The 26,945-nt window shown below is 44.0% G+C and overlaps 1 protein-coding gene across 2 annotated transcripts; it reads right to left on the bottom strand.

Moving 5' to 3' along the window:
- Positions 1-186: 186 nt before the first annotated feature.
- On the bottom strand, positions 187-26,945 carry LOC119452909 (4-hydroxyphenylpyruvate dioxygenase). 2 transcript variants are annotated; one of them, XM_037714866.2, is made up of 13 exons: positions 26,607-26,945; positions 24,754-24,780; positions 14,947-15,009; positions 11,592-11,739; positions 10,918-11,000; positions 9,935-10,024; positions 8,090-8,193; positions 6,965-7,042; positions 5,664-5,826; positions 4,434-4,505; positions 1,905-2,021; positions 1,352-1,474; positions 187-457 (listed from the first exon to the last, which is right to left on the bottom strand). In XM_037714866.2, the coding sequence occupies exons 1-13, from the start codon at positions 26,607-26,609 to the stop codon at positions 380-382; spliced, it is 1,149 nt and encodes a 382-aa protein (XP_037570794.1). In that variant the 5' UTR covers positions 26,610-26,945; the 3' UTR covers positions 187-379. The 2 variants fall into 2 exon arrangements, with proteins under 2 accessions (XP_037570794.1, XP_049523333.1); XM_049667376.1 differs by lacking the exon at positions 26,607-26,945 and adding an exon at positions 25,335-25,370.

Below are 26,945 nucleotides of genomic sequence, written 5' to 3' on the forward strand. Positions count from 1 at the left end.
TACTCATATTTACGAATAGTGACTATTGGATTCATTATTCGAGTATTCGCACACTCTTACTTATTTGTATTGCGCTGCCGTTATCATAAAGGGTCATTACCAACTGAGCCGTTTAACTATTATTTTTATCATAATAATAAAAAAAAGGTCGCACTACTTTTCATGCACAAAAAAAAAATGACAATATGCAGCCAAAGTGCTTTTATTCAGACGCTCACGAGGTAATCAAAGTGGGGCGAGTCAGTGACGAACGAAAAGCGAAAGGCTTGAGGATCAGATTCTTGTTTCTCCGGTAACGTAATGGTCTCGGAGGGAGTCGTAGAGATTCCGTGAATTGAGAGTCTTGGAAACGGACGCGTCTGTTGTGGTCGTTTCAATCTCAGTAGAGGTTTCCTCTGGCCTCCTGTTCGGCCTCGATGGCTTCGAACAGGGACTTGAAGTTGCCGGCACCGAATCCCTGCGAGTATGAAATACGAGAGGAAAGAAGAACGGAACGAATTCAAAAATGGGCCAGGAAAAATCTTGTGCGTGGAATAACGTTAATTCGCTGTAGCCACGCACAATGTTTCCGTGTTAATGAAGGGGAAAAGCTACCGAGGCAAACCGCGCACACGTGACACCGCTACAGAAGATAATAAAAAAATTTCATTGGTTGGGCTGGAAAATAGAAAACGTAAATTCCTTGTTTGCTACATCACTCGTATTTAAATTAGACAGACGTGGGAGCGGCCCGCTACGTGCTGACGCGCGTTCCGAGGGACCGTAATAAAGTTTTATCATACCATACCACAAAACACGCCATTAAGTGTTAAATTTGAATATATTTTTGTGCTTTACAGTTCGTGCTTTGGCAAATGCGAAACCGTCGCAAGTAGCAAACTATGCTGATTCAGTATTTGAGAAAGCGCTACTAAACCCTGCCGAAATATAAAATAAGCACCGTCCCCTTACCTTTGCCATTGCCACATAAAGCTGCACGCGCGCATACAGAACTCTTTTTTTTTTGTTGAAAAAGGCCGTTATTCCACGTAGAACCGGAACCTGTTTCATTTCATACAAGCAATACGTCGGGAAGTGCAACAGGAATCAGAGGACCGGCTGTCGAAGACTGATTGCGACGGCGTCAGTTTTCTCATTTGATTTGTTAAAATGATTATTATATTTATAATAATGCTACATTACAATAACCTACTGTAATGTTTCATACTGTATTCCAGTTCTGCATACTCAGTTCGTTAGGCATTCGCTTGATGCCAACACGCGACCTATATCGAGTCCCACTAATAAATTCCAGTGCCTCCCGAAGTCGTCGAGTCGCTCTGAACGCGGCTAGTGGGAGAAGGGGACTCACGTGGTGGTTGTGCCTCTGGATGACCTCGAGGAAAAGCGTCGGGCGGTCCTGCATGTTCTTGGTGAATATCTGCAGCAGGTAGCCGTTGTCGTCGTAGTCGATCAGGATCTTCAGCTTCTGCAGCTGTTGGCGGCCAAGGCGGAAACGAAATGAACATCGGATGTGTGATATATTGCAAGGTGTATATAGATGTGTAACACAAACCAACAATACCAACAAAAATAAATAAAAACGAAACAAAAACTATACCCTTTGTGTCAGTGACGTCACACTTCCATCTTGTCAAATTTTTTTCCGTTAAATGAAGATAAGAACCCTCCAAGCCCTGAAGGACCTCCGAGAATAAACGGAGCGGGCATGTGCCTGATCTCGGAGTCCATGTATAGACAGGGCGCGGAGCGTGACATCACGAGGATGTGGCGGCAGTGCGGTCAGTTCGAGTGTGCGAAAGAGCTATAGTGTCAGTGTAGGCCGTGTAGGCAAAGGAGACTGCCGTGACGACTTAGTGTAAATAGCCTACTCAAAAAACCTGAATTTTGTCTGCTATGCTCACCGTGTTAAGGTCCTCGGAGACGGTGATCTTGGCTGTCTTGAGCTTCTCCCGCAGCTGCGTGTAGTACGTGTCCGGCGTATCCAGGAACTCCATGCCGCGCTCGCGCAATGCCGTGATCTGCGTCACAAGTCACGTGATCGTGTCAGCGAGCGTGTAGTGAGAAAACGCAGGTGGTGCGCATGCGTAAATGAGAATAATTCTGCAGTGACTGCCGCAACTCTGGAAGGAAAGACTGATGTTTTTTTTTTTTTTTTTTCACTACGGACACGAATTACTGAGATAATAGAGTTTTAATCTGTCCGAAGCCGATAAATCGTTGACGTCGATGGCAGCAATAGCGCTGGTATCGACATGTTGTGACACTTTCTTCAAGCACAACTTGTCAAAAAAGTGATTTTCTGCTGTATCATTGTTCTCCCACAAGGAGAAAAAGAAGAAAGAATTCCACTACTGGTACACTAATGATTGTAGCTGCCTGATTGCAGATCAATTCCTACGCCCTTGCAGCAGCAGACGGGTACAATGTGGTTTTTGCAATTAATGTAGTGGGATATCCCACTACATTAATTGCAAAACGATCTTAACGACTTTAATAGCTGATATCAGCTATTAAAGTCATTAAGATCAGCGTCACACGATGGCACAGCTGACAAGACACCATGGGGATTTACAAGAATGAGAAGAAAGAAATTATAAGGGAAAACTGTACAATAACCCAAAGGATGGTGCCTTGATAATTTAGGCTCGAGCTGGTTGACCAAGGACAAAAACGTGCCGGAGCAAATATTCGGAGATAGATGAGGCATGTGTATGCTGCAGCAAAAACCCGGAGACTCCCTTAGCACATCCTTATGGAATGCGAAGGGATTCACCCAGTGGGACCCGTAGGTAATGCACACCTTCCAGAAGCGCTTGGATTTAAAGTGGGCGGAAGTACTAACCGGTCAGCAGTCGAGTTAAGCAAGAGACGTTTAGAGTATTGGTGGAAAAAAAAGGCACGGAAGATATTGGTACCACCGGATCCATTACAGGCATAGGCAGAGCTACAAGGTATATTAAAAGCTTGCTAATGAAAAGCTTGCATAGCATACCTGATTAACTCAAGCAGGCTAGATGACTATTTGTCACCGCCCCGTTTCAAAGGGGTTCCAATTAATCATCATCATCATCACCACCACCACCACCACCTATATATGTCTGTGTCTACCGTGTTTCGTTAATCCGAATACGTTTACTGGCATTCTAAAAAACTGACAGATCCCACGCCCTGTGGGAATCGAGGTTATGCGAAGCAGTGTGCGGGGAGCCTACCAAGTTAACGAAGCGACCATGAGAGCACCAAGACGTAGGCGGCTCTTTCATGATCTACATGACACGCATGTCACGACACGCATGTCATGAGTCCTCAGGAGTCCCTTTAGTTACACCTTAGAGACCTTAGGGCGAAAGCCTTAGTCATACTCGTGACTATATGACTTCTACCAACATCATTTAGTGTTTCCTTCAGTTAGTACCCACGTGCGAACCCATTTCAGTGTTTGTCAGTGTTAATGATTTTTTCGCTGAGTCATTGACGTTTTTTTTTAGTCATGCTCATGACTATGACTTCTACCACCATCCTTTAGTGTTTCCTTCACTTGCACCGACGTCAGAACCCATTCAGTGGTTTTTGAGTGTTATTCTTTTTTCGATGAGTCATTCTCATTTTGCTGAGTCATGCTCATCACTATGACTTCAACCAGCATCCTTTAGTGTTTGCTTACCTTAGTACCCACGTCCGAACCTATTTCAGTGGTTTTAGAGTGCTATACTTTTTTCGCTGAGTTATTGTCATTTTTGCCGAGTCATGCTCATGACTATTACTTCTACCAGCATCCTGTAGTGTTTCCTTCACTTAGTACCCACGCCCGAACCCATTTGAGTAGTTTTTGAGTGTTAAACTTTTTCGCCGGGTCATTGTCATGACCTACATGACACGCATGTCATGCCATTTTTGTGATGACCGATCACTTATGTTCGTCATACACTCCTGTCATAGTATGTCAATTTTGGTACCTACCAAGTTAACGAAACGACCATGAGAGCACCAAGACGTAGGCGGCTGTTTCATGACCTACATGACACGCATGTCATGATATTCATGTCATGACATATCATTTATGTTCGTCATATACTCTTGTCATAGTATGCCAATTTTGGTACACACCAAGTTAACGAAACGACCATGAGAGCACAAAGTCGTAGGTGGCTAGATAGATAGATACGGTCAAAGTAGCAAATGTTCGCCAAGAAATGCTTCGCATTTAAATGTTCAAAGGCAAAAAAGAACGATTAATCATATGGCGGGGTATAGAAGCACATCCAAATCAGCGGCTCGTCTATAACACCGCTTATGGATCAATAGCGCTAGATTCGCATTGCTCGCCTTCTTACTCCACTCATTCATTTTGAAGATGTTGGCCGGCTCAAGATGCGCGCGTGTAGCTACGACATCAATCAAGTATAAATATTTATTTTTCCCCGGCTCACCGAGGCGATGATGTCGCTCGAGTTCAGGGCGATGTGCTGGACGCCGGCACCTCCGTAGTAGTCCACATACTCCTGCGAGGTGAAAGATCATCATCATCATCTACAGCCTATATTTATGTCCACTGCAGGACGAAGGCCTCTCCCTGTGATCTCCAATTACCCCTGTCTTGCGATAGCTGATTCCAATTTCTCCCCGCAAATTTCCTAATTTCATCACCCCATCTTTGTGGTGTCATTTGTTGTCATGCAGAATAGCAAAGTCTCCTACGCCAGCCGTTTTGAGCAGTTAAGCTTATCTCGTAATTCTGTAACAGCGCATATCGCTGTTAATCTGTGTTGTGGCAGCCGTTTCTCTTTTCGCACTTTGCTGGGACAGTACGTGGTTTTAAGCGCGGAACTAAGTTTGCTGTGTCGGCATGTCGGTCCTTCCCGCTGTCACACCGTCGTCGTCTCGTCGTTATTGCGTGGTCGTCGTCGTCAGGGGCCTCCTAACCCTCGACATCCCTCTCGCCATATGAAGAAGGAAAACGAAACTTTGCCCGTCACCGCCACTGGGGTTCGAACCAAAGACCCCGCGGCAGTGTGCAGACGTGAATCGCACGCTCTAACCGCTGATAAATCTCGCAACATGCGCGTTGGGTAATTTGTGCGTGGTTTTGCGCATCACGCTGTAAAACATTTTACACCTTTAAAAGTGACTAAGGGTGTAAATGTGTGTATAACTCGCACCCTCATGCCCTTCTTGGGTTCAGCGGTGAAAAAAAATTAAACTATGGGGTTTTACGTGCCAAAACCACGATCTGATTATGAGGAACGCCGTAGTGGGGGACGCAGGAATAATTTTGACCACTTGGGTCCTTTGACCGCTTGGGTCCACGTGTACTTGGATTTAGGTGCCCTACGTGCACCTAAATCCAAGTACACGGGTGTTTTCGTATTTCGCCCCCATCGAAATGCAAGGTAAGGCGTGTAGACACGGACACAAGAGAAGAGAACCAGACAACACAAACGGCGTTTGTGTTGTCTGGTTCTCTTCTCTTGTGTCTGCACGCCTTACCTTCTTTCACAATGAATTCATACAAACTAGCTCAACTTTCTGAAGTTATGAACAGATGTGCGCCCTTCTTCACTTTTAATGGTGCAAATTATCTTGCAGTGCTCGCACACTCTGAGAGCGATGCCGTCTGTACGGCCGTTGCGTGGGTGAGTACGTGAACGCATAGTACACACCTGTATCTGCGATCGTCGCAGACCATTGGCGGGTTCGTTGATGGGCATCTTGATGGTCTCCTCGTAGTTTGTGACCACGATGGAGCGCAGAGCCGAGTACTTGGTGTGGATCTGCTTGTCGTCCACCGACCAGAAGCGGTGGAACATCAGGCTCTTTTCGTACCTGAAGCACACGCGAGAAGCCGCGTCAGATAAGCACGTGATCCGCTGTAGCGCGAAACATATGGCCCATTTGATCTGTTCTTGCAGGCTTATTCACAATAGAAAGAATGTCCCTAATGCTCGCAGTGAATATACGTCAAATACCGAGACCTCGAGCTACGCCACGCTATAGAGAATGTCTAAATGATGGCGGCCGCAACGTGTTTCAGACTCCGCAATCACTTCCGGCGCATGTAACTAGCAAAAGCATAGCCTTCGAGATTTGTACTTGTTACTCGGGGAGAACCGTCGCTGGGGCGTGGATTTGCGCACCACTTATTCATCCTATGGATTAGTCTTGCCTGCGCGTTTCGCGCAACGAGGACTCTTCTATCCTTCCTGAGAGACACTTTCCTAAGGTTGTCGGACTACACCACTCAGTCAAACGCTGTAGACTTCATGCTCGTGTGGGTTTAGTTCTGAACGCTATCTTTTTTTTTCTTATTCCCCGATAAGGAATTTCCCACTCATCCGCTTTCAAATGGAGTTAACAAAAGTAATCACTCATCAAGTCGCTAGGCGTTCACATGCGTTCTTTTTTTTTTCCCTCACAGTCACCCCCACCCAATCGACATATTTCTCAGGTCACACATTAGATCTTGATCCCTTACGCGTTAAACCTCTTAGACCTAATTATTCACTCATTGCTCACGTGCTCAGCTGTTCGCACACTCATGTATGCATCCTGCGCAAAATATGTATGAGCCGTTTATTTTTGTCAACAACCCTGCATCACAACCGTGGGAGGTTTTCTTTCGAAGAAGCTGTTTTCTTTTCCTTGGAAGATGAAAAAAAAAAAAAACACAAACACCAAAAAGCTAAACATAATTGATTGCCAGTAAAATGCACACGGTATTTGTTCTGTGTTTTCTTTTTTTTTTTTGACAACTATACCGCTGTACTTCGTCGGCAAAATTATGATTTCACAATGCTCACGACGCTTAATTGGACCTCGCCAAACTCGGTGGTACTTCCTACAGGCAGGCAATGTTTAGGCGCACGTTTGCTGAAATTTTTTCTTTAAGCAGCATAGTTGTTGAACGAGTGTGCCTAGTACGCGCATTAATGCGGTCATTCGTGGGCATCACTGTCATTCTTACCACATGGCGGTGGGCACCATCTCCAGGTCGGGCTGGTTGAGGACGCAGTGGTCAATAAATTGGAGACCAGCGTCTGGCCTGCAGGCAAGGAAAGAGAAAGTTCACGAGTGATCAACTCGTCGTAATCAAATCGAAATCGAGTCTAATGAGCACCATTCTGAAAGGTGTCATTTTGGATGGTGTCAATACAGTTCCGTTACTGGGTCTGGTTTTAGGTAGTATATATACTGACACGACATTTCTTACTTGTCCCATCCCCCCCCATTTTCCCGCCCATTAAATGGAAGTATAAATACCGAAAACCCCCCAAACATATTGGCAAGTACAAGCGTGCAGTACATAATTTACTCTAATAGTACTGATTTTTATTGAACCAGTCCCGATTTCGGTATGCGCAGCAGGTATACTCCTATGCGTCATGACGTCATTGTACGTTGACTCGCTTTGTTCCTGCGATGCGCGTGCTGCGGCTGGCACACGTGAGCGCAACCGCAAGGAGCGCACGCCGTGCTCTTGCTTTTCTTTTCTTTTTCTATTTCTTTTTTATTTATCAACGTCATCGTACCTAGCCTTATTACTACACAACGTTAAAAACTTTAGTTAGCTCTGCGTCATGACGTTACGATAATGTCGATGACGTCTGGTCTGTCATTTTGAGACGAACTGTAGTATCCAATAAAAGTATAAAGTAACTTGTTTTTCAACCTTAATTCTAAGTGTCATATTTTTAATGCGAAAGCATTATATGGCTTATGAGGCGGAAATCCGCCGTTGGCGTGACCACGATCCGAGTCCAAGTGAACCAATCGAGGCAGTTGATGACGCCAATTAAGGCAGAGTGAATTACGGCAGGTTTAATTAAGAGAGTTCATTACAGCACTCGACCCCGTGACCATTGGTGGGAGTCGAACCCACGGTGTTAATTAAGGCACAGTTAATTAAGGTAGAGCTCATTAGGGCATTCGAACCCTCGACCTTTGGCCGCAGTGCTTTCGCATTCATCGACGTAGGGATAACTAAGTGACCCTGGAATTTTTTACAATCGCTGTGTGTTTAGTAGAGTTTCTCTACAACGTGTAAACTACGTGCCAGTACTTCCTATACAGGTACTCGAAGTTCACTCACAGCTTCTCGTAACTGCGGTCCCGAGACGGATGCTTCTTGAATCCCGGCAAGAAGAGGCCGTTGTACACTCCACGCTCCACGAACGTGTGCGTCGTGTCACCACACTGCGTTGCAAGGGAAGCGAGACGCAGGTGTGAAGGAAGTATTCACGTACAGAGGTCAACACACTTCTGTAGAACGTGCTAACCACGTTCTCAGGACTGCGCTGGTGATATCTGAAGATGACATGTGGCTCACAATCGGCTGTATGTGAGGTTGCGGGACTACATTTAAGGTTTCCATTGATTTCTCTCGACCTGGTGGTCGGATTAACCTTTGGTAGCTGCTTTGGCCCTCAGGAGTGTGTTTTAGACAAGTGAGTTGACCTCTGTACGAGATATAAGGGCTCGAGTGCGCTTACTGGCAACAAATGCGTTTTTGATGTCACCTCATGTTGTCGTATATTTGATCATTGAGCAATTTATTGCACGCTTGCGAAGGAACCCGGCGGCACAATGGTTGCGCAAATGTAGGTAACTGACAGAGAATTATTATATAGGATGTCCCAGCTAACGTTAGCCAAGCTGTTGAGCGAAAAAAAATTTAAAAGAATGCAGGAGATCCAACGAGTTGGAATCTTCATACAGCGAAGCTTTGTGTGAGTGCATGAAGAGTCGAGATACGAGTTTGTGTTTATTGAATATCCGCACAAAGTGATACGGAAGGCTTTAGTCGGGCATTGTTGAGAGGCTAATGCAATGCCACTGCAGCTGCCGCGCATGCGCGAAGGCGAGCTTTCTGTTTTTTTTTCTTTCCCCGCACGGCCGCCGCCGCCTCAGCCGCGGATGCGCAGAAGCGAGCGCCATCTGGTGTGGTTCGAGGAACCTAGCGGCACGCGTACTCCGCTGTGATTGGTTGGGCTATTCGGCTAGAGAACAGCCACGCAGCATGCACGACCACGAAAACCCGGCAAGGTGCGCAAAGAAAAGTTTCGGTGCAAGATATGATTTTAAGACCTACGGTGTTCGGTTGTCCGAGCGCTGACCACCGAACACAGTAGGTCTTGTAATTTTATCTTGCACCGTGTTTTTTAAATCTCGTTTTCGGTTGGACAGCTTGGCTAACGTTAGCTGGGGCACACGGTCGACAAGCTAGGGTACGCGAAAGCGAGACACACAGCACCCCGTGTGTCTCCTTTCTCCGGTCCGTTGTCTATAGTTTGCTGTTTTTTACCTACATTTATGCAAGACCAACTAACCCGAATTTCCGTTATAGCGAACTATATTTGGCAACATTTCTAATTTCATTCAAATAAATCACTCACTGGCGGGAATGTTTTTGTATCTTGTTTCTTCCTGCTTACGTGTGTCAGGCGAGGTGTGAAACGGGGTTTGAAAAAGCATTTGAAAAAAAAAAATAACATGCAGTACATTAAAAATATTACTTATTTGCCAGTCTAAGCAGAAGAATGTCGGAACAATCTGTGTGTCGTGGCACGAGAACAACTTTAGTTAAATTTTAGGCGTTGTATTTCCTCTCGCTTAACTCCAGATGAGGCAAACGGCATAGAAATACGGTGCTGTATATTCGAGTGTGCAGCGATGAATGATAGAATGTAGTGCGAATTTGACAGAGACGCTGCGAAAACTAATTCAGAAGGACTTTGGGTCTAGAGCGTACCATCAGTGAACTCCAGAAGGATGAAAACAGAAGAAAAGAAAAAAAACCAGGTGTATGCTTATTTTAAGCGTTCAAGACGAGCGGAATGAATGAATGAATGAAGCAAACAAGCGTGCAACACGAGAAAAAATCTGTGCGTACAAGACGAGAGAAATTAATGAATTAATTAATTGCGTCTGCACTCACCGTCTGCACCGTTGCAAAACGCACGGTTCCGCATTCGTCAGTCTCCTCCCAGATGTCGCGGACGATCTCGGCACCACGCTCCTTGGCACGCTGTGCCGAAATACGCGGTTAATTTCACATAAAAACATTGCCTGAAACCATTGCAATCGTCTGCCTTATCATACAAGCATTCGTACAAAATCGTAGTTATTCTTTTTTCTCACAGTAACTGCTTCTCCTTTAGTAAGTTAGCAACCAGAAGCAGCAGCAAAAGAAGCCGTCAGGTTTTTCTGCAATGTTTTTTCATACTGTTTCGGGCGCCATGTCGACATTCGTGTACACTATATTGAAAATGGTCACAAACTTTGCCGATTTCCGGGAAGTCACTGAAAATGCAAGCCTTTATTGTTTTTTTTTTCAAGGCAAGATCGATATCTGGTAGTGAAATCAGAATTGAGCTCTTGTATTTAACCGTAAAGTTACATGGTGTACTGTCACCATTGTGAGCTGTAACAAAAACATAAAAAAATTGCTGTTGCTAGGTCGGGGTCGTTTTTGAATGGTGTGGGCACTGGCCTCCAAACTCAGAAGACTGTGGGTCGAGCCTCGTGGTTGTCAAAAAGCATTTTCTTTTTCGATCATCGTGCAAATCTATCTCTGCATCCGAGGTCACTGGCAACAGAGTACCTGAGAGAGCTAGCAAACACGCTCCAAGGGTAAAGACACGTGACGTACATGACATGTGCACCTGAAGGGGTGTAAATTGCTGTCCAGAGAGCTAGATACTAATTTTACCGTACTCAAAGAACGTGTACTCTAACAATTCTGCACCCCAAAGAGTGCCACATATTGGGATGTAGTGGTCGGAGGACGCTGTGCTCTGCCGTTCGTTTCGCCAACGACTCTGTTCTGCGGTTAGTTTCGTCATCGGTGGCGCATAGTTTCCCTAAGCACAATTACCTCATTGCATAACGCGCGATCACTACATGCTCTTGATAGCGTACCTTCACAATGGTGTCCAGGTCTTCGACACTGAAGGCGATGTCCTTGACTCCGTCTCCGTGCTTGACAAGGTGCGGTCCCATCACTGGGGATCATAAAGGCGCGATGAATTTGATTGTGAGCCAATGGATTTGACAACGCAGTCGTTTTGCGAAGGAGAGAGGTGACGCTATACGCTCCCCCTCCTGGGCCGGTCATAAAATTAATTGCCCGGAAACGGCAGGCCGCTGTCTGGCCAACATCGACGTTCTCGCCAGCGCCTTTGTGTTGAACTATTTTAACATTAGAAACAAGATTTTTTTTCCTGATGTACTGGGAGCGGCCGGATGGTAGCATCGAGAGAAGAAATTAAAGCCACTTCTTTTACGTGAAGTTTCTTTGACAAACGTAGGTTCAAGGAGGCTAGCATATAAAGCCACGAGGACATTGGAAGCACACTGTAAGGTGGTTCGAAACAACAGTTAACATTGTTTAGATAAATAGATCTGCTACCGATCATTACCATTAATGTTCATACGCCATAATGGAGGCTCAAGCAGACATTACTGAAATATTTTGCTTCTAGTAATTTCTGTACTAAACGACGCGCAGGACATTAGGCTTTTGAGGTCGGGCAGCGAGAGCGCGTTTGATCGCGGAGGCTATGCACAGGAGTAATCTAAGAAAGTACAAGCACCTTCGTCGTCCGGGTTGAGCGCCGAGGAGAAGATGAAGATGATCTTGTTCTGGCGGACCGCATGTGACACCACCTTACGGGATCCGGTCTCCAGGCCTCGGTAGCAGAAGTACTCGAAGCCCATCTTGTTGCAGTAGTAGGACGCCGCCTGCGTTTTTTAAAAAAATTATTTTAAATTATGTTACCCTCAAGGCCCGAGGGCATTACAGAGGGGAGTGGAAACGTACTCCTGAATGGGTGAGTTGTTCCTAGTTCTTTCATACTCAAACTGAGTAGCACTAAAGCAAAACAAGAGGAGAGTGGTAAAACTGGAAGTACAGCAATGAAATACAATATATATATATATATATATATATATATATATATATATATATATATATATATATAATAAACTCTTTAACGTTTTTGTAATTCCTAACTATAAAATGTTAGGTAATGTCTTGCCTAATAGTTTTCAAGTACCACAAATAACGTGAACAAAATAACGTCCTGATAATTCCTGTTTATACAATGTTAGCTAATGCCTTCCTAAGTAGTTTACATGTACGGCAAATAAATGAAATAACATAATAATAATTACTAATTATACGATGTCAGCTAATGCCTTGCGATAGAGTTTGTTATCGACAATGGCGGTACTGTCACCGGGAAGGTGGTTGCGTTGCTGTGATGACCTGGCAAAAAAAGAAAAAAATAAGGACTCGTGTGCCTGTTTGAATTTTGGCTTTATGGCGATGATAGATGCGGCTGGACAGAGCATTAGGCTGAAAAAGTAAGTCGTGTGAAGGGAGGAATGGTAACAAAATTTGTGAAGCAGGGTAAAACGTGCTATTATTCTACGAGATGCGAGTGATGAAAGAGATAGATTGTCTTTCATTGATGTTATGCTAGCGGTACGGCTATAATTTGGAAATATGAATCTGACTGAACTATTCTTAACAAACTCGGCTGAAAAAAACAAGGTTTTCATGGTATGGGGGGTCCTACATGGCTGCAGCATATTCTAACTTAGGAAGCGCCAATGACTTGTTAAGTTGGAATTTTGATGATAATGATGAGCCGAGCCAAGGCAGGACAGGTCAGGGCCCTTCAAGTCCCTTGTGTGGCTTTTTTGCTTCATGTACTTCTTCCAGTTTCTTTAAAATATTTATGAAATAAACAAATAAAAGAAAGAGACAAAGATATGAAGGAAGGAACAAACAATATGAAAGGTCAGAAGTCTAATCTCCAGGCAAGGAAATTTTAATCGAACATAATGTCCCGAAATTTCGCGTCAGTTGTAACCACGTGTTTGCAGAGTTTGCAGGCGTTGTTGATGTTGCTGTTGATGTTGCTTTGCCAACCACAGTGATCATTGTGTTGAGTCATGCCATTGGCCTCATACGGGAAGCCGAACGTGTTCCACCGTTAATTTCAAATGCGCGAGAACGACACTGTTGGCTGACAAAGGTATGCTTGTGAATGATGTTTCGGGTTTGCACTGAAATGTTGGCTGTACAATAGTGCAGTTATTTCAGTTCCCGCGTCGAGCGATCTGATGGTAAAGTTTTTAAAAGCGGCGCTGTTTATGCCGAGCGTAATCTGTATGCCTTAAACAGAAAATGTGGGCCGATCCTGGCGGGAGTGCAGAAAGGGTCCAAGCATAATGGCACATACCTCTGTGAACTAGCGAAGCTGAGCCTGGCTAAGTCTAGCTAAGCACGGTTGGGACTACTTAAGCTTAGTCAACTAGCGAAGCTGAGCCTGAATAAGTCTAGTTAAGCACGGTTGGGACTACTTAAGCTTAGTCAATGATCGATAGCCAATGAATAGCTAATTGATAATCGATCAATAATGAATAAATTCCTTTAAATTCTTGGGATGATTTGGTAGTGCTTAGCCTAGCCCAAAAGCCAGGACTAGCTAGGTGCCAATAAGCTCCGCTGTCTCTTTAGCATTGCGCGTCCAGTGCAGGCTACGCTAATTCGTTTTCTGTTCACGCTCTAAAGATAAAGATATCGATAGACACCGCTGCTCTTCGTCGAGTGGGGACCAATGCAGCCGGGAATAGTTTGCAACCACCGTAGCTGGTGATGCACCGCTTGACCAGCCAACTGTTTCTATTTTATGTAGTTATTGCCGAAGCAAAAGACTGCGCAGTGGTTCACGCCATGACCTTGTATGACCTTACAAATATAGCGTAACTCTTTAACAAAACAAGCTAAAACATCTCCAAAAAGCTCCAGACCATGCAATGGCAACACATCGAAACTGTCGCGTCGGCGCTCACAAGCCAAAAAAAAAAGAAAAAAGAAGGAGCAAAGGCTCGCCACGCTCTTGTTGCCAGACCTTTCCCCCTCGCCTGATGAAAATCTGTTACAGCTAACGTAATGCTATTGTTATCTGTGTTTCCCTTTCTCTGCCTTCTCTTCCTGATTGCCTTATATGCTTCCTGTTCTCAGACCACATTTTGTAACTGCTAAGTTCTCCTCGTCTTTTGCACCTACCATGTATTGTTTAGATAGCAAGCCGTTAGGCTAATTAAACGAATAGCAAAAAAAAAAAGCTCCGCAAATGTAAGTATGGCTAAAGCGAGTTTGAACAGCTGAACTGAAACCACGCGACAAAAGGAGACAAGCAATTAAGGACGCCTCCCTTTGTCCTGCCTTTTCGCTCCAGCTGCTTAAAACTCGCCTTAGTCATGACCCAACTAGCTAAGTTGAACATGTTCTGACAGTCAGTATGGCGTCAGCGATTGCTGGATTATTCGTTTATTGACAAGTGACGCGGCGATTGTAGCTTGAATATTCTGAAACCAGACTTCTATTTGTTCAATGACAAAGTATATAACTGGACCTTATGGCATAAAGCTGGGCTAGGTGGATTTCTGATAACTGACGGGTTTCCAGCGCTTCGGGAGTAGATTGTAGTTGAAGTAGATCGTAGAAGTAGATCTGAAGCAGTTATTATTGGACCGTTCGCAACCTGAAACGGCTGCTATGGAGTGGAAGCCACGCGGTCACGTGCTGTGGTGCTCAAGACTCAGATGATAACGTTGTGACGCAAGGAACACGTGATGTAGGGGCATGTGCGTTCTGCATGCGTGATCGCGCGCCCGCGATTATCTGATGCCACGGCTGTAGGATTTAGTTGAGCGCAAGTTCATGTTGAAACAGTGTAACCTGAGAGCGAGAAAAATCCAAACGCTAGCTTTTTTTTTTTTTTTTTTTTTTTTTTTGTATTGCGCTATTGGGGGGAGGGGGAGTGAAAGACAACGCACAGAAGAGACTGGTATATCATGACATGTGAGGGGAATCGTAAGTAGTAACAAACACAACAGAACAATTTACACGAATTCTAAATGCACTTCACTCACCTGTTTTGCATTTCCGACCCAGAATGTCACATGATCGAAGGCCAGGAAGCGACCGCCATCGGGCTGTGAGGAGAAGGAAAAAAGAAAGAGTGTCTAGAGTTCCAGCCATTTTTATACTGTATACGCATCTGCGAAAGAATGTGGAAGATAGGAAATAAATTTAGGCAGAACAAATCATTTGGGGATGTTCCTTGTCGTTCATGCGATTGTAGCATTCAAGTGGTAGTGCACATGTAATTTGGTGGTGGGAGATTCATTATTGAGAGGATTGGTAAATATTCGTTTAATGGTATGTGTTTATGATACTCGTGTATATTGTAAGACTGGCGAGAGGCGTGAGATTCGTATGTTATAGTATATGCACAAGTCTATTGCAGATGGTCTCCTCTCCTGCGTTTCGGAAGGATGGACGGATGCTATAGGAGCGTCCACTTTGGAGCGGGGTGGTGGGTTGCTCCGCCAAGCTAGTTGTTATATATAGCCTAATGTCCTACCTGTTATATAAAAAAGAAAAGCATTTTCATCACCAAACTTTCTGAACCCCTACTGGGAACTTTTTTTGTACGTTGTTTGTCGTCTCCCTACTTTTCTTCAACCAATCTTCCAATCGCCTCTTGCTAATATCAACTGCGGACATGTTTACTTTCTCCCTGCTCTCGCTGAACCCAAGGGTTTCAAGGAGGCCAGAGGTGCCTAAATGGACCACTGGGCAGATTTCTTCACATTCTAATAGCACATGCTCCATCGTTTCCCTATAGCTTTGTCGCAACAATTAAGCACACGCTTCTTCTTTTATTGTACCTTCGCTTTATAAGTGAGTGTTCTAAGGCATCCTGATGTCGCTTCGAAAAGTAAAGAGCTTCCCTTTGAGTTATCGCAAATTATTTATTTCCTGATTTAATTTTTTTCTCTTGAGTAGTTACTCATAGAAGGTTCTTTTCCATTGCCGCCACCCATGAGATTGTCTCAGCCTCTCTGACTTTGCGCTTGACAGTCTTTGTTGCCGTGTTACTTACTATACCCGTCGCGTACTTCCCGGTAAGCTTCCTAGTTCTTTTCCTCCACTGTGAATCAATGTTGTTCCGGTACAAATATCTGAACACCTCTCCCAGCCCATTTACTTTCTTCCATATTCGTCTGTCGTTGTGCATAATCAATTTTACTCTGCGCTTCCCTCACTTCAAAACTGGTCCAGCCCATATCACCCTGAACAGCTTCATTCGTAGTCTTCTTTCTTTCTTTTTTTTTATGAGAATAACCGTCGGAGTACACAGGCTAGAAACACGATAAAAACGTGGGGAAGTAGGCTAAAAATGTTAATCGCAATAAAAACGACATTCGAGTAGCATGGTCGCAATAAAGGTCTAGCTAACGCAACTCACTGGATTATTTCATGAAACTTCATAGACTGACCAACGAGAGCAAACTGAAACACGTATATAGACAAAAGAAGGGAGAGCTACCGACGCCGAGTAAAAGGCATGGAAATTTGATGGCTTATGTCTTTTATGTCACTGTTTTACTCCACGCAGTCGTTGAAAGCTGCTTTCGGTGAAGCCATAGAAAATGGCATTTTTCTTTTTTTTTGACCGCCTGTACTTACGGATCGTCTCTCAGCAACATAGAGCAGCCCATCTAAGTGTTTTATGACGACGGAGGAGAAGCCTGTAATGGCATTCCGGAAGACCTTCATTTTGGGCAGCCTCTACTTGGTAATTCAGAGCAGGTTTATAGGCCTTGATACCCGTGAACTGCGTAGCTTGCATAACGTGCGCACGCGAAAAAAATGAAATAAAAATAAAATTAAAAGTACTGGGGCCCGAATTGGAGAAGTATTGCCGTTCGTAAGACCTGCTTGTCATTGGCCGTCCGTTATCCGGTAGTATCAACCGCCGTGGTGGCTCAGTGGTTATGCGTGGCGCTCTGATACTGAGCGCGAGGTCGCTGGTTCGATTCCCTGTAGCAGCGTTCCCAAGGGGCGTGAACGCGGATACGCTCGCGTAGTTAGTTAGGTGCACTTTAAAGAACTCTCAGGTGGTCGAGATTAACCCTTCATATTCTTCGTCGTCTGTTTGTGGTATTCTGTTATATTGCTTTGCACGTGTTGTCAAGTGTTGGTGGTAGTCTGCTATATTTTTCGTCGTTTGGATTTAGCATTCCGCTACATTTTTCATGTTTTTTGTCGTGTTTAGGGTATTCTGTTCTATTGCTTCGCATTTGTTTTATCTGTTTGAGGTAGCATGCTATATATTTTTTGTCGTCTGTTTCCAGTATTCGGTTCTATTGCTTCAGACTTCTTGTCGTCTATTTGTGTTAGCCTGCTGCTGTATTCATCACAGTTTTCGTCGTCTGTGAGTGGTATTCTGTTCTTTTGCTTCGCATTTCTTGTCGTCTCAGGTAGCTTGCTGTATTTTCAGTCGTCTGTTTGTGCTGTTCTGCTATATTCTCTATGTATTTCGTCGTGTTTCCGGTATTCTGTTATATTGCTTCAGACTCCTTGTCGTCTATATTTGTGTTAGTCTGCCGCTATATTCATCACGTTTTTCGTCGTCCGTTAGTGGTATTCGATTTTGTTTTACTTCGCATTTCTTTTTGTCTTTGGTAGCTTGCTGGTATTTTTTCGCCGTCTGTTTTTGGAATTCTGCAATATCCTTCGTAATTTTCATCATCTGTTTATAGCATTCTGCTATATTCATCATATTTTTCGTGGTCTGTTGCATTCTGCTATATTCTTCAGATTTTACGTCGCTTGCTTGTGGTGTTCTGCTCTATTTCTCGGCATTTTCCGTCAGGGCTTTTCCTAAGCATCTGCAACAAGTTGCGTGAAGCGAACGTGGCCCTCGCAACAGCTTTCCAGTTGTTGCGAACTCCGCCTCTGTCGACACTGCCCGTTAATGGAAATAAAAAGGGATGTTTGCCGACGCGTACAGGTATTAAAATTTGTCGCGCTTTGCCAGCCTCCGGCCAGGACGAAGAACCCCGAAGGTGGGTGAGGAGGAGTGTGTCGCTCTCCTCCTCCCTCCACTTATCTTTCCCAACCTGAGGTCCTTTGCTATGTGCATTTTATTTTATAGTTCGCGCAGGAGCGCACATCTCCCCCCGGAATGCTGACGAGGAAGGTTAGACGGAGCCCCCGGGCAAGAAGAAAGCACGGCGCCTGCCCAAGGCCGCGTTGCGTCCGAGCAGAGTCGACTTCTTCAAGCTTGCCAGGGAACAGGGCTTTAGCACATATGTGCGTATGCATGTGTATGTAGAAGGGTTTATTTAGCCTGTCCAAATAACTATTACCACAGTAATCTTCCGGGTGTTCTTTTCTTGACCATACTTAACTTCTTTTTTTTTTCATCGCCTGTGGCAGATAACACAATTCTAGCACTTGAGCTGGATTACTCGAAGAGGCGGACAGTACCTGCACTGGAAATCGAAATGCGTAATTGATAAGTACCAAAAATGTTACTATTTGGGTTTTTAACAATAATAAACAAAAAAGAACGATGAAAAAGAACGACTGTGTTTAGGATCACTGTCGCGCAAACAGGAATGATGCGATGAACATAAATATAAACATTCATCCGAAACACAAATGCTTCTCAAGCAGGGACAATAAAGGCATTACACTAATGTGAAATCTTTCGATGATCTCTCGCTCTATATCTTGTCCTTAGATATTACAATGGACCGTGTTTGACGAAGCAACAGGTAGCAACCACATTCTTTGCAATGTGAAGCCAGGGGGCTGCCTGCCATAATCATTCTTTATACTTAGCCTAAGCTGACGCGCCCCATCGTTGAAGCATTTCCTTGTCCTGTCGACAGACTTGTCAAAACTTAGTGACAAAAATTAAATTCCAGGGTCTGACGCGCCAGATATACCTCAATTTGATTATGAGGCACGCCGTTGCGTGGGACTCTGGATTAATGTTTACCATGTGGGGTGCTTTAACGTGTACCTGAATCTAAGTACACGGGAGTTTTTTTTTTTGTATTTCGCCCCCATAGAAATGCAGCAGCTGGGGTCGAACTTACGACCTCGAGCAACGCCACAGCCAATGGGCTACCGCGGCAGGTCTCACAGCTCAGTGGAATCCCAGCGCAGATTCAGCGAACTTTGTCACGTGGTTCATGCACATGCTTATTTCAGACGATGGCTCATCGTGGGAAATGTTTATGTAGTCGAACCCGGTTATATCGAACCCATACGAATTATTGTGTATAATTAACAGCAGTAACATCCCTTTTAAAATTCTAGCATAAAATTTTTATTTTATATATATCGAACTTTTATGTGATCCCCTTCAGATTCGATACACAGTTGAACCCGGATAGTATATCAAATCTGAAGGGGATCCCAAGAAAATTCGATATATAAAAAATGTTATATACAAAATTTCAAGGGTATTTTACAGCTGTTCCATATATACAGAATAATTCTTTATATATGGGTTTGATATATCCGGTTTCCACTGTATCCGGGTTCGACTGTATTTTGTTTCATACGAAAGGTGGTCTCAACACTATGACAATGTCGAATTGACAATGCACATCGTCATCGACATTCTCGTGACGTCATGACACAGTGCAAGATTTGCTTACGTGGTGAAGCAATAAGGCTACGTATGATGATGTGGCTTATGAAATTGAGAGACAGATGGGAAGGGTAGGGCTTTTTAATCTGGATGTGCTTGTGTGTGGCAGCCACAGCGATTGCTGGAACGAAGCCGGCGGAGTGTATTGTGACGTCATGACACATCCAACCCCTGTATACCGAAACCGAAACTATAGGCCCGTATTCACAAAACTGTTCTTTCGTTTAAGTTGTTCTTAACAAGAAGCTTTAGCTCGGGGACAACTCTGATGTCCTCATTCAAATATATGTAAGACGCAGGAATTATTTTGTGAAACAAGCGCCAAACAGATTCTAACAAAATTTATTGCATTTTAGAGAGGAATTTGAATTCTAAGTATCATAGGAAGAATTTTGAGCTAGTATCTGGAATGGTTTACAAAATTCTGGAAAATTGGTAGGGTTAAAAAATTGCAACATGAGGTTTACACTGTTTCGTAAAACGCACCTGCTAGAGAATCTCAAGTGGATAAATTTGATATATAAATTTACGTCCCACATGAATTTGTTAGAATGTTTAAGAGAGTTTCGCAAAAGTCGTACTCACAAGTTAGCGACATATTTCACAGTGGTTCCACTTTAGATGTATTAACTGGTTCAGTTTTACAGAATTGTGATGTAGTTTTTCATTGCTGAATTAGAGAGCTGTAAACGTTATACATTATATTATTTTGCAATTTTCAACAATTTGTATAGAGAAATTGACGGCCTAAATCTAAAACTGGCTTTTTGCAGTCACTATACATCGTAACTTTTTTCTTCTAAGTGCAAGAAACCTTAACAAATTTGGTGCAGTGGATGCCGAGAAAAACAATTTATCCCTTCCCGTGTACTTCAGAATCAGAATTTATTATTGAAGGTTGGGACATATTACAAGTATTTAATATACAGAAGGAGGTCCCATAGTCAAATACTGTACCGGGACATCCTAGGTCCCGGTACTACGACCTAGGACCTCCTAGGAATATAGAAGTTTCCGAGCTAAAACTTCCTCTTAATCTCTTCAAGCTTGTTGTCGCGATTTCGCGACAATACCAATGTGCATGAGCTCATAAATCCAAACAGGGTGCTTAAGCGAGAGAAATCCTGATTGATTTTGGCGTCACGTGTGGTCATAAAAACAAACAAAAAATAACGCTTTGAGCATGGTGCTCCCAACGAGGGCGAACAGTCTAAGAAACTCGTGCTACTCCATCTATTCAGGTGCCTAAATTGAAGTCACCATTGCTGCAATGCCGACTCTTTTACAGACTGCTCTATAAAATGCCAGACGATTCACCTGCCAAGTCTGAGTTTGTTCAGTGCGAAAACCTGCAAATATAAAGGCATTTTTTGTGCTAGATGCCTGTTTCAATGTTTCTTTAAAGAAGTCTACAAATCTTGGCCAGGGTAGCAAATAGAGCGGAATTCATTTTGGATGTTCTTACCTTGCATACAAGTATTGCTAACTGTAATTCGAATAATTCGAAAAAAAAAAATCGGGCTACAAAAGGTTAGAGCAAAAAAAGTCAGAACTCCTATAAACGAAAGATGGATGATCGGCGACGGAAGTTGAAAAAGCGGCTGAGAGAACAAAGAAAGGGAGAGAGAGAGAAAAAACTTTTATTGTTCAAAAGGATTTTGGTGGAGAAGTCTCGCATGCCTACATACACTATGGCACAGCACTTTAGAACGAAAAGCTTTTTTTTTTAATTCGGCCCCTGCTTCGTAGAATCAAGTGGTGAGATAGAGAGAGAGAGAGAGAGAGAGAGATAAACGGGGTGGGAAAGGCAGGGAGGTTAACCGGAAGGGATTCTATAGTTTGCTACCCTGCACTGGGGGAAGGGCAAGAAGAACTGAAGGACAGAAAGAACAGCGGAGAGAAAAAGTAAAGGCAGGAGAAAAATAGAGGAGGTTGGAACGCCCATGAGAATTATAGTATCTCTAGTAGACCACTCGAACGCAAAAAATTCAAGACTGCTTTGACCGACTCAGAAGGCGGCCGGTCGTCAAACAAGTATTACATAGTAAGTCGATGAGGTTGCTAGAGCGTTTGCCTGCGTGTTTTCCGTGGTTTATAGGGCTTGGACCCTCGTTTAACGCAAAACAATGACAAGTCTAAAATGTCCCCTCAGTATTATTTTAGTAGTATACAAAAAATAATTCGGAGACATTCATGTCATACGACAGCTGTAGTTGATGTACGGAATGCTGACCGTTTGTTTCGTTTGAGGGCGGACCAAAGTGTTTTTCTAAATCAATGCTAACACGTTTAGCACTGAACAGTGCAACTTGAGTCAAGGACAGAACCAAGAGCCTTCTCTCTGTCCTCGTTTCAAGTTGCGCTATTCAAGACCCCAAACATAACCAATACTTTAACACCCTTTAAACGACTAAATTCCTCGTGCGACAACAAAAGTGAACGCAGATAAGTCAAAGCGAAACTCTAAATACTGACCGTGTGCTTCGTTACATATTGTGGTACACGTCATCTACCTTCTCATGCCAGAGAAGAAGGCTGAGGTCTTTATGTGATTTGCTGGCATCCTCAGTCCCCTTACCTAGACAAGGGCTCGCTGAGGTGGCCCAACCCCATTAAAGAAACTACCTTGTGTTTGGCGCATGATAGCCTTAGTTGCTTATGCGCCACTAAACCCAACACAACACAAAACACATACTATATGTACAGGCAGTTAACGTTTTGTAGAGTACTTTACGGAGAATGCATCCGAAGCAATCACTGTTGATACATTGAAAATTGCGCAGTAGGGGTGTTTCTGTCCCATATATATTTTTGTTTGATTCTCTTAAACGATCCAGGTGTATTCCAGCCGTAGCGAAAGTGCCGATAATGATCTTTGACGACACAACCACAAAATGCTTTCTGCATAGATAGGGGTGGAGCAAGGCGACGGACATATCACGCATACTAAACGTGGACGTGCGCCAAGCCGCCCTCGGTAACTGCGCATGAACACGAAAAACGCGCGAATGTAAACACCTCCAGATCCATATAATTTTCGCAAATGTGCTTGCAGGATTGCACGTTTCTCGTCATCGTCCGCTAGCGGCCGTGGAAGCGATAAACTGTTATGCCTACGTCGATTATCTTATACCCACCGCGCTGGCGCGGTGGTTATGGCGTTGTGCTCAGCTTGAGGTCGCTGGTTCGGTTCAATTCGGGCCGCGGCGGCCGTTTTTCGACAGGGGCGAAACGGAAAAACGCTCTATAGCACTTAGGTTTAGGTACGCGTCAAAGAACCTCAGGTGGTCAAAATTATTCAGGAGTCCCCACTACGAGTGGGCGTGCCTCATAGTCAGACCGTGATTGCGGCAGGTAATATATATAATTAAGGTTTTTAATCGCTTATCTTACTTTTCCCTCTGAAGATAACCGAGGCTGTTGTGTCATATTGAATGAAATGTAACGAAGTGCCGGTCAGTCATGCGCATCACCAACGCTTTCCGCACGAGGCCGGTTCTGACTGCTCGCAGGGTTCGGACTGCCGCACCGAGTTCAACCTCTCACTCCTTGCGTACCCTGTCAATAGTCACCTTGACATTTGGTGGAGGTGCTCGCGAGTATACACGCAAAATTACCGCGCGACTGGCCGCTCGAGGCACTTTGCGTGTATTCACGCGCGTCTTTCACGCTCGGAAAAAGACTTCTATGTAGCGCGTATTGAGCAACAGAAAGCTGTATCGGGAGTTTTTCATGTTGCTCTACAATTTTCTCATTGACACGTTTCACCTAATTCTAATATTTCAGAAGTTGAGTAGTAAATAAGATGAATTATGTAATTAGGCGGAATGCAAAAAATAATAATCTGAGTACCTCCAAGCGACGGCCAAAAACATTACCTTGGTTCTGTCCAGCTATGCGGCATTTGCATATTTTTAAACTTTGGTGCATGATACTTGGGACATTCTGTATAAGAAGCTGTGCGCAGGCGACCTTCTATTAAACCTCGCTCGACACGCTACAGCGAGTAAGGCAACGTGCCTTCCTTAATTTCGCGCCTTACGAAACTGCGGCGCCGAAACTATCGCGTGACAGTGGCCGGAGCCTGGCAACAGACCGGATTCAGAACAGGGGCAACGTGCCCTCGTCTGCATCTCTTATCGACGCAGTGTCGTCTGCTAGCCCTACGGTGTCCCGTGTCAGTGAGCAGCCCGTTAAAGCCCGCAGGAACTGCGATATATGTATATTTCCTTTCCAACCAATGTGCGACGAATACGAGAACGAGGAGATTTCAAGAGAGCATAGTATATAAATGACGCCACCCTAGAGCCTGCCTAGATAAATTAGTGCAAGAAAAGAGAGACGGCTTCACATCTTATTACGCTCCGAATCGCACATATTGCCCATCTTGCATTACTACTACATTTATTCACGTATTTGTCGTTTCCTTCTTCTTTGTTTCTTTTTTTTTTTCCAAACAGGGATGTCCGGTAGGAGTATGCAGTTTCTTACAGGAATGCGGAAATCGGTTTCTGGTGTCTACGGGACGCCGGTTTTTTTCCAGCATTAGAATCTTGGGTAGTTAATGTATTTGCCTGAACGTCGTCCTAAGGGCTTCAGACGACATTGTGACATGAGAGACTGATAACTTTCAACCAAGCATTGTGTTATATTAGCGACAATTGGCAACGATTGTGATGGTCTGCAGATAGTTGTTGCACTGCAGCGCTTAAAAAAACATGTGTGCCTGGAAATGTAGAAGAATGAGGCATAATAAGTAACGTCACAAGATCGTCTGAAGCCGCAAGTAACAAGATTAGACAAATACATGTACTAGTAATAGTTTTCTGTGCTAGTTGAACTATCACAGTGCCCGGGTATCTTCTAGTAACATTTGTAAAAAAAAAAAAAAAAAGAAACTATATGCGTCCGATTATGCATATGTTCAACCCGCTTCTTTTCTCTTTTTTCTTTGCTGACAAATCTGACTATTGATTTGAACAAATGCCGTAATCGACTTTCCATTTGCGACAAACATGTCGAATTTTCAAAACGATGTCAAGCTATTGAATGAGCCGCAGACTCCCAAAATTTAGCTAAATGGAAGTATCGGAAGTCGCTGTAACTCAAATGCGAGTTATTCGCGAGACTGCTTTTTCTTCTTTTTAGCGAACTAATGCTCAATCATAAACATAGTGCTAATGTTATTTAGAGAACTAAAAAAAGCATCGGAGTCGCTCACCTTGGGTCCCTTGTCCGTGTAAGTTGTCTGAAAAGGCAGCACAAAGATCAAATGTCATATACTCTTCAACAGTTTGATTGACTAATCGAACCTTCCACTGCCTAACTTGCAGTTGCATTTCGTATGCGTGGACGCGTATCGAGTATATAGGAAAGAGTGAACTAGGCGAAGGTATTACCACCGCGTTAAATTATGAGGCAACATAGCACACTGTGTCGACATAAGATAGAATACATAACAGATTATACTTACAGTCGAACCCGGATATAACGAATTATCGTGTAATACGAACCGCTGTAAAATCATCTTGAAAATGTTTGTATAACATTTTTATTTTAGATATCGAATTATTGATAAATTGAACTATTTCACTATCCCATTCGAGTTCGACATATCAGTGTTCGACTGTGATATATATATATATATATATATATATATATATATATATATATATATACGATATGCTACTCCAGAGAACTTTATAGCTGTCATCAGCCAATTCAAAATCACTGCAGGCCTTCGGCCTTCCCTGTGACATAGATACTTGGTGACAGTGGTGTAATCAGTTCCCGGCTCCTCACCCGAAGCTCGGCCGACCCCATGCCTCGGTCGGACAGGAAAGAAGTCATATCTCGTGCGCCTACACGATATTCGTTTATCTCAACTATTCCCGCTCTCCTTTTTCAAGGACGGCTGCTGAGTCGCAGACGTTGTTTTGTTTGTGCCACAAGACCATGGGACATCGCATCTCGGAGCGATTGCCATAGAGGTCAAGGACCTGTCCTCGCTTGACGTTATGCGAATGCCAGCTGCTAACGAAAACAACTGATCCGGCTACTTTCGTGTTAGAGGAGTCATAATAACTCGCGCTTTCGAGCATTAGCCAGCGAAAGGATTTCATCACGAAATCAGCTTCAAACAAAAGTACAGCTTCGTGCAGAATAGGGTTGCAAACGCCGTAACATTCCCTAAGCTCTGACAACCTTGGGCTTACCCGTAACCTTGGGGATGCTTTGACGCTACAGTCTGGTGTGCTCTGCATACGGTTCGAGTATGAACACACCTCAATTATATGCAGCACATGTGACCCTTGTCAATGACAAATGGGACGTCTTGAAATTTAAAGTTTATTCCGCGGCTTTAGTCCTTGCTTATGCCACTTGCTCAATAAGTACACAGCGATTGATACAATCATTAATAGCTCTTGCTGCATGATGAACTATTTTTTTAGTATTTGGGGGCGGCGTTAGAATGCGGGCATTGATAGAGATCTCCTAGAGCATCGGTTCCGGAGGAACGTTTCTTATGCGGACGACATGATAATACTCAGCTACAGTGGGAGCATGAGTGCTACTAATTCAAAATACCATGGTAGTCTAAAGCAGAGCCGATGCGACGGCTCAGTTTAATGATTGAAAACGTCTTTACTACATTTTTCAAAGGATTAGATAGTAACGCGACGCTCAAGAACACCAGCCTATAACCGGAATAATGCCATTAAGATATTACTCCTAAAGGATTCAATGCTCACCACAAGCAGAACAAGTCACATACGTAGTCACATAGATTGAGACGTTAAAATGTTTGTATATTAACACGTGTTAGTTATGTCAGCTGCGCAAAGCTTAACTTGTAAGCTCGGTGGTTAAATACTCATTTATAAGAGACATGTGCAAACGGTTTGTTTTTTTTTTTCTTTCTTTGAACATGTGCAACTACAGATACTTGGCTCCAGCGGGTCACAGTGCTCATCGCTATTACTATACGATGCATTAAATAACTAGAGGGTCAGATATTCGCTATGGTCACAGGGTGTAAGCTAAAAGAAGGGATAATTGCGCTCAACTACTCACCATTTTTTTGCACTTGAGTGCTGAAGAAGTCGCTGTCAGTAGACTATTCTGAACCGGGTATGTCCAGCTGTCTGCGAAGAACCGCTCGCCGAAGAAACGCTTCGACAGGCAAAGTTTCTCTCAAACCCCGACAGAGCAGAAACTCGCAACTGGTAGCATCCGAAGGTCAGGCCAGAATCGCGGCGCATACGGAGATGCCGATTACAGCAGCTCTGTGCGAGGAGGCTAGCTTGACCGGAATTCCGGGGCGCTCTCTCGAGCAAATTAGAGAGTTTCTAGTCGACGTCACTGTTCACCAGTCGGGAGAGGGTCCACTAGTCTGGTCAGTCGATGTCGGTT

The sequence above is a fragment of the Dermacentor silvarum genome, chromosome 5, assembly GCF_013339745.2.
Source record: "Dermacentor silvarum isolate Dsil-2018 chromosome 5, BIME_Dsil_1.4, whole genome shotgun sequence".
NCBI classification, from domain to species: Eukaryota; Metazoa; Arthropoda; class Arachnida; order Ixodida; family Ixodidae; genus Dermacentor; species Dermacentor silvarum.

What these genes read in the sequence shown, in the direction of transcription:
- LOC119452909 (XM_049667376.1), bottom strand. Translation starts at nt 25,355, where the DNA reads ATGGGGTCGGCCGAGCTTCGG. An exon ending in GCTCAACCCGGACGACGAAG is followed by an intron (nt 11,001 to 11,591) that starts GTGCTTGTACTT and finishes TATGATCCCCAG; the next exon opens with TGATGGGACCGCACCTTGTC. An exon ending in TGCGACGATCGCAGATACAG is followed by an intron (nt 4,506 to 5,663) that starts GTGTGTACTATG and finishes TTCACCTCGCAG; the next exon opens with GAGTATGTGGACTACTACGG.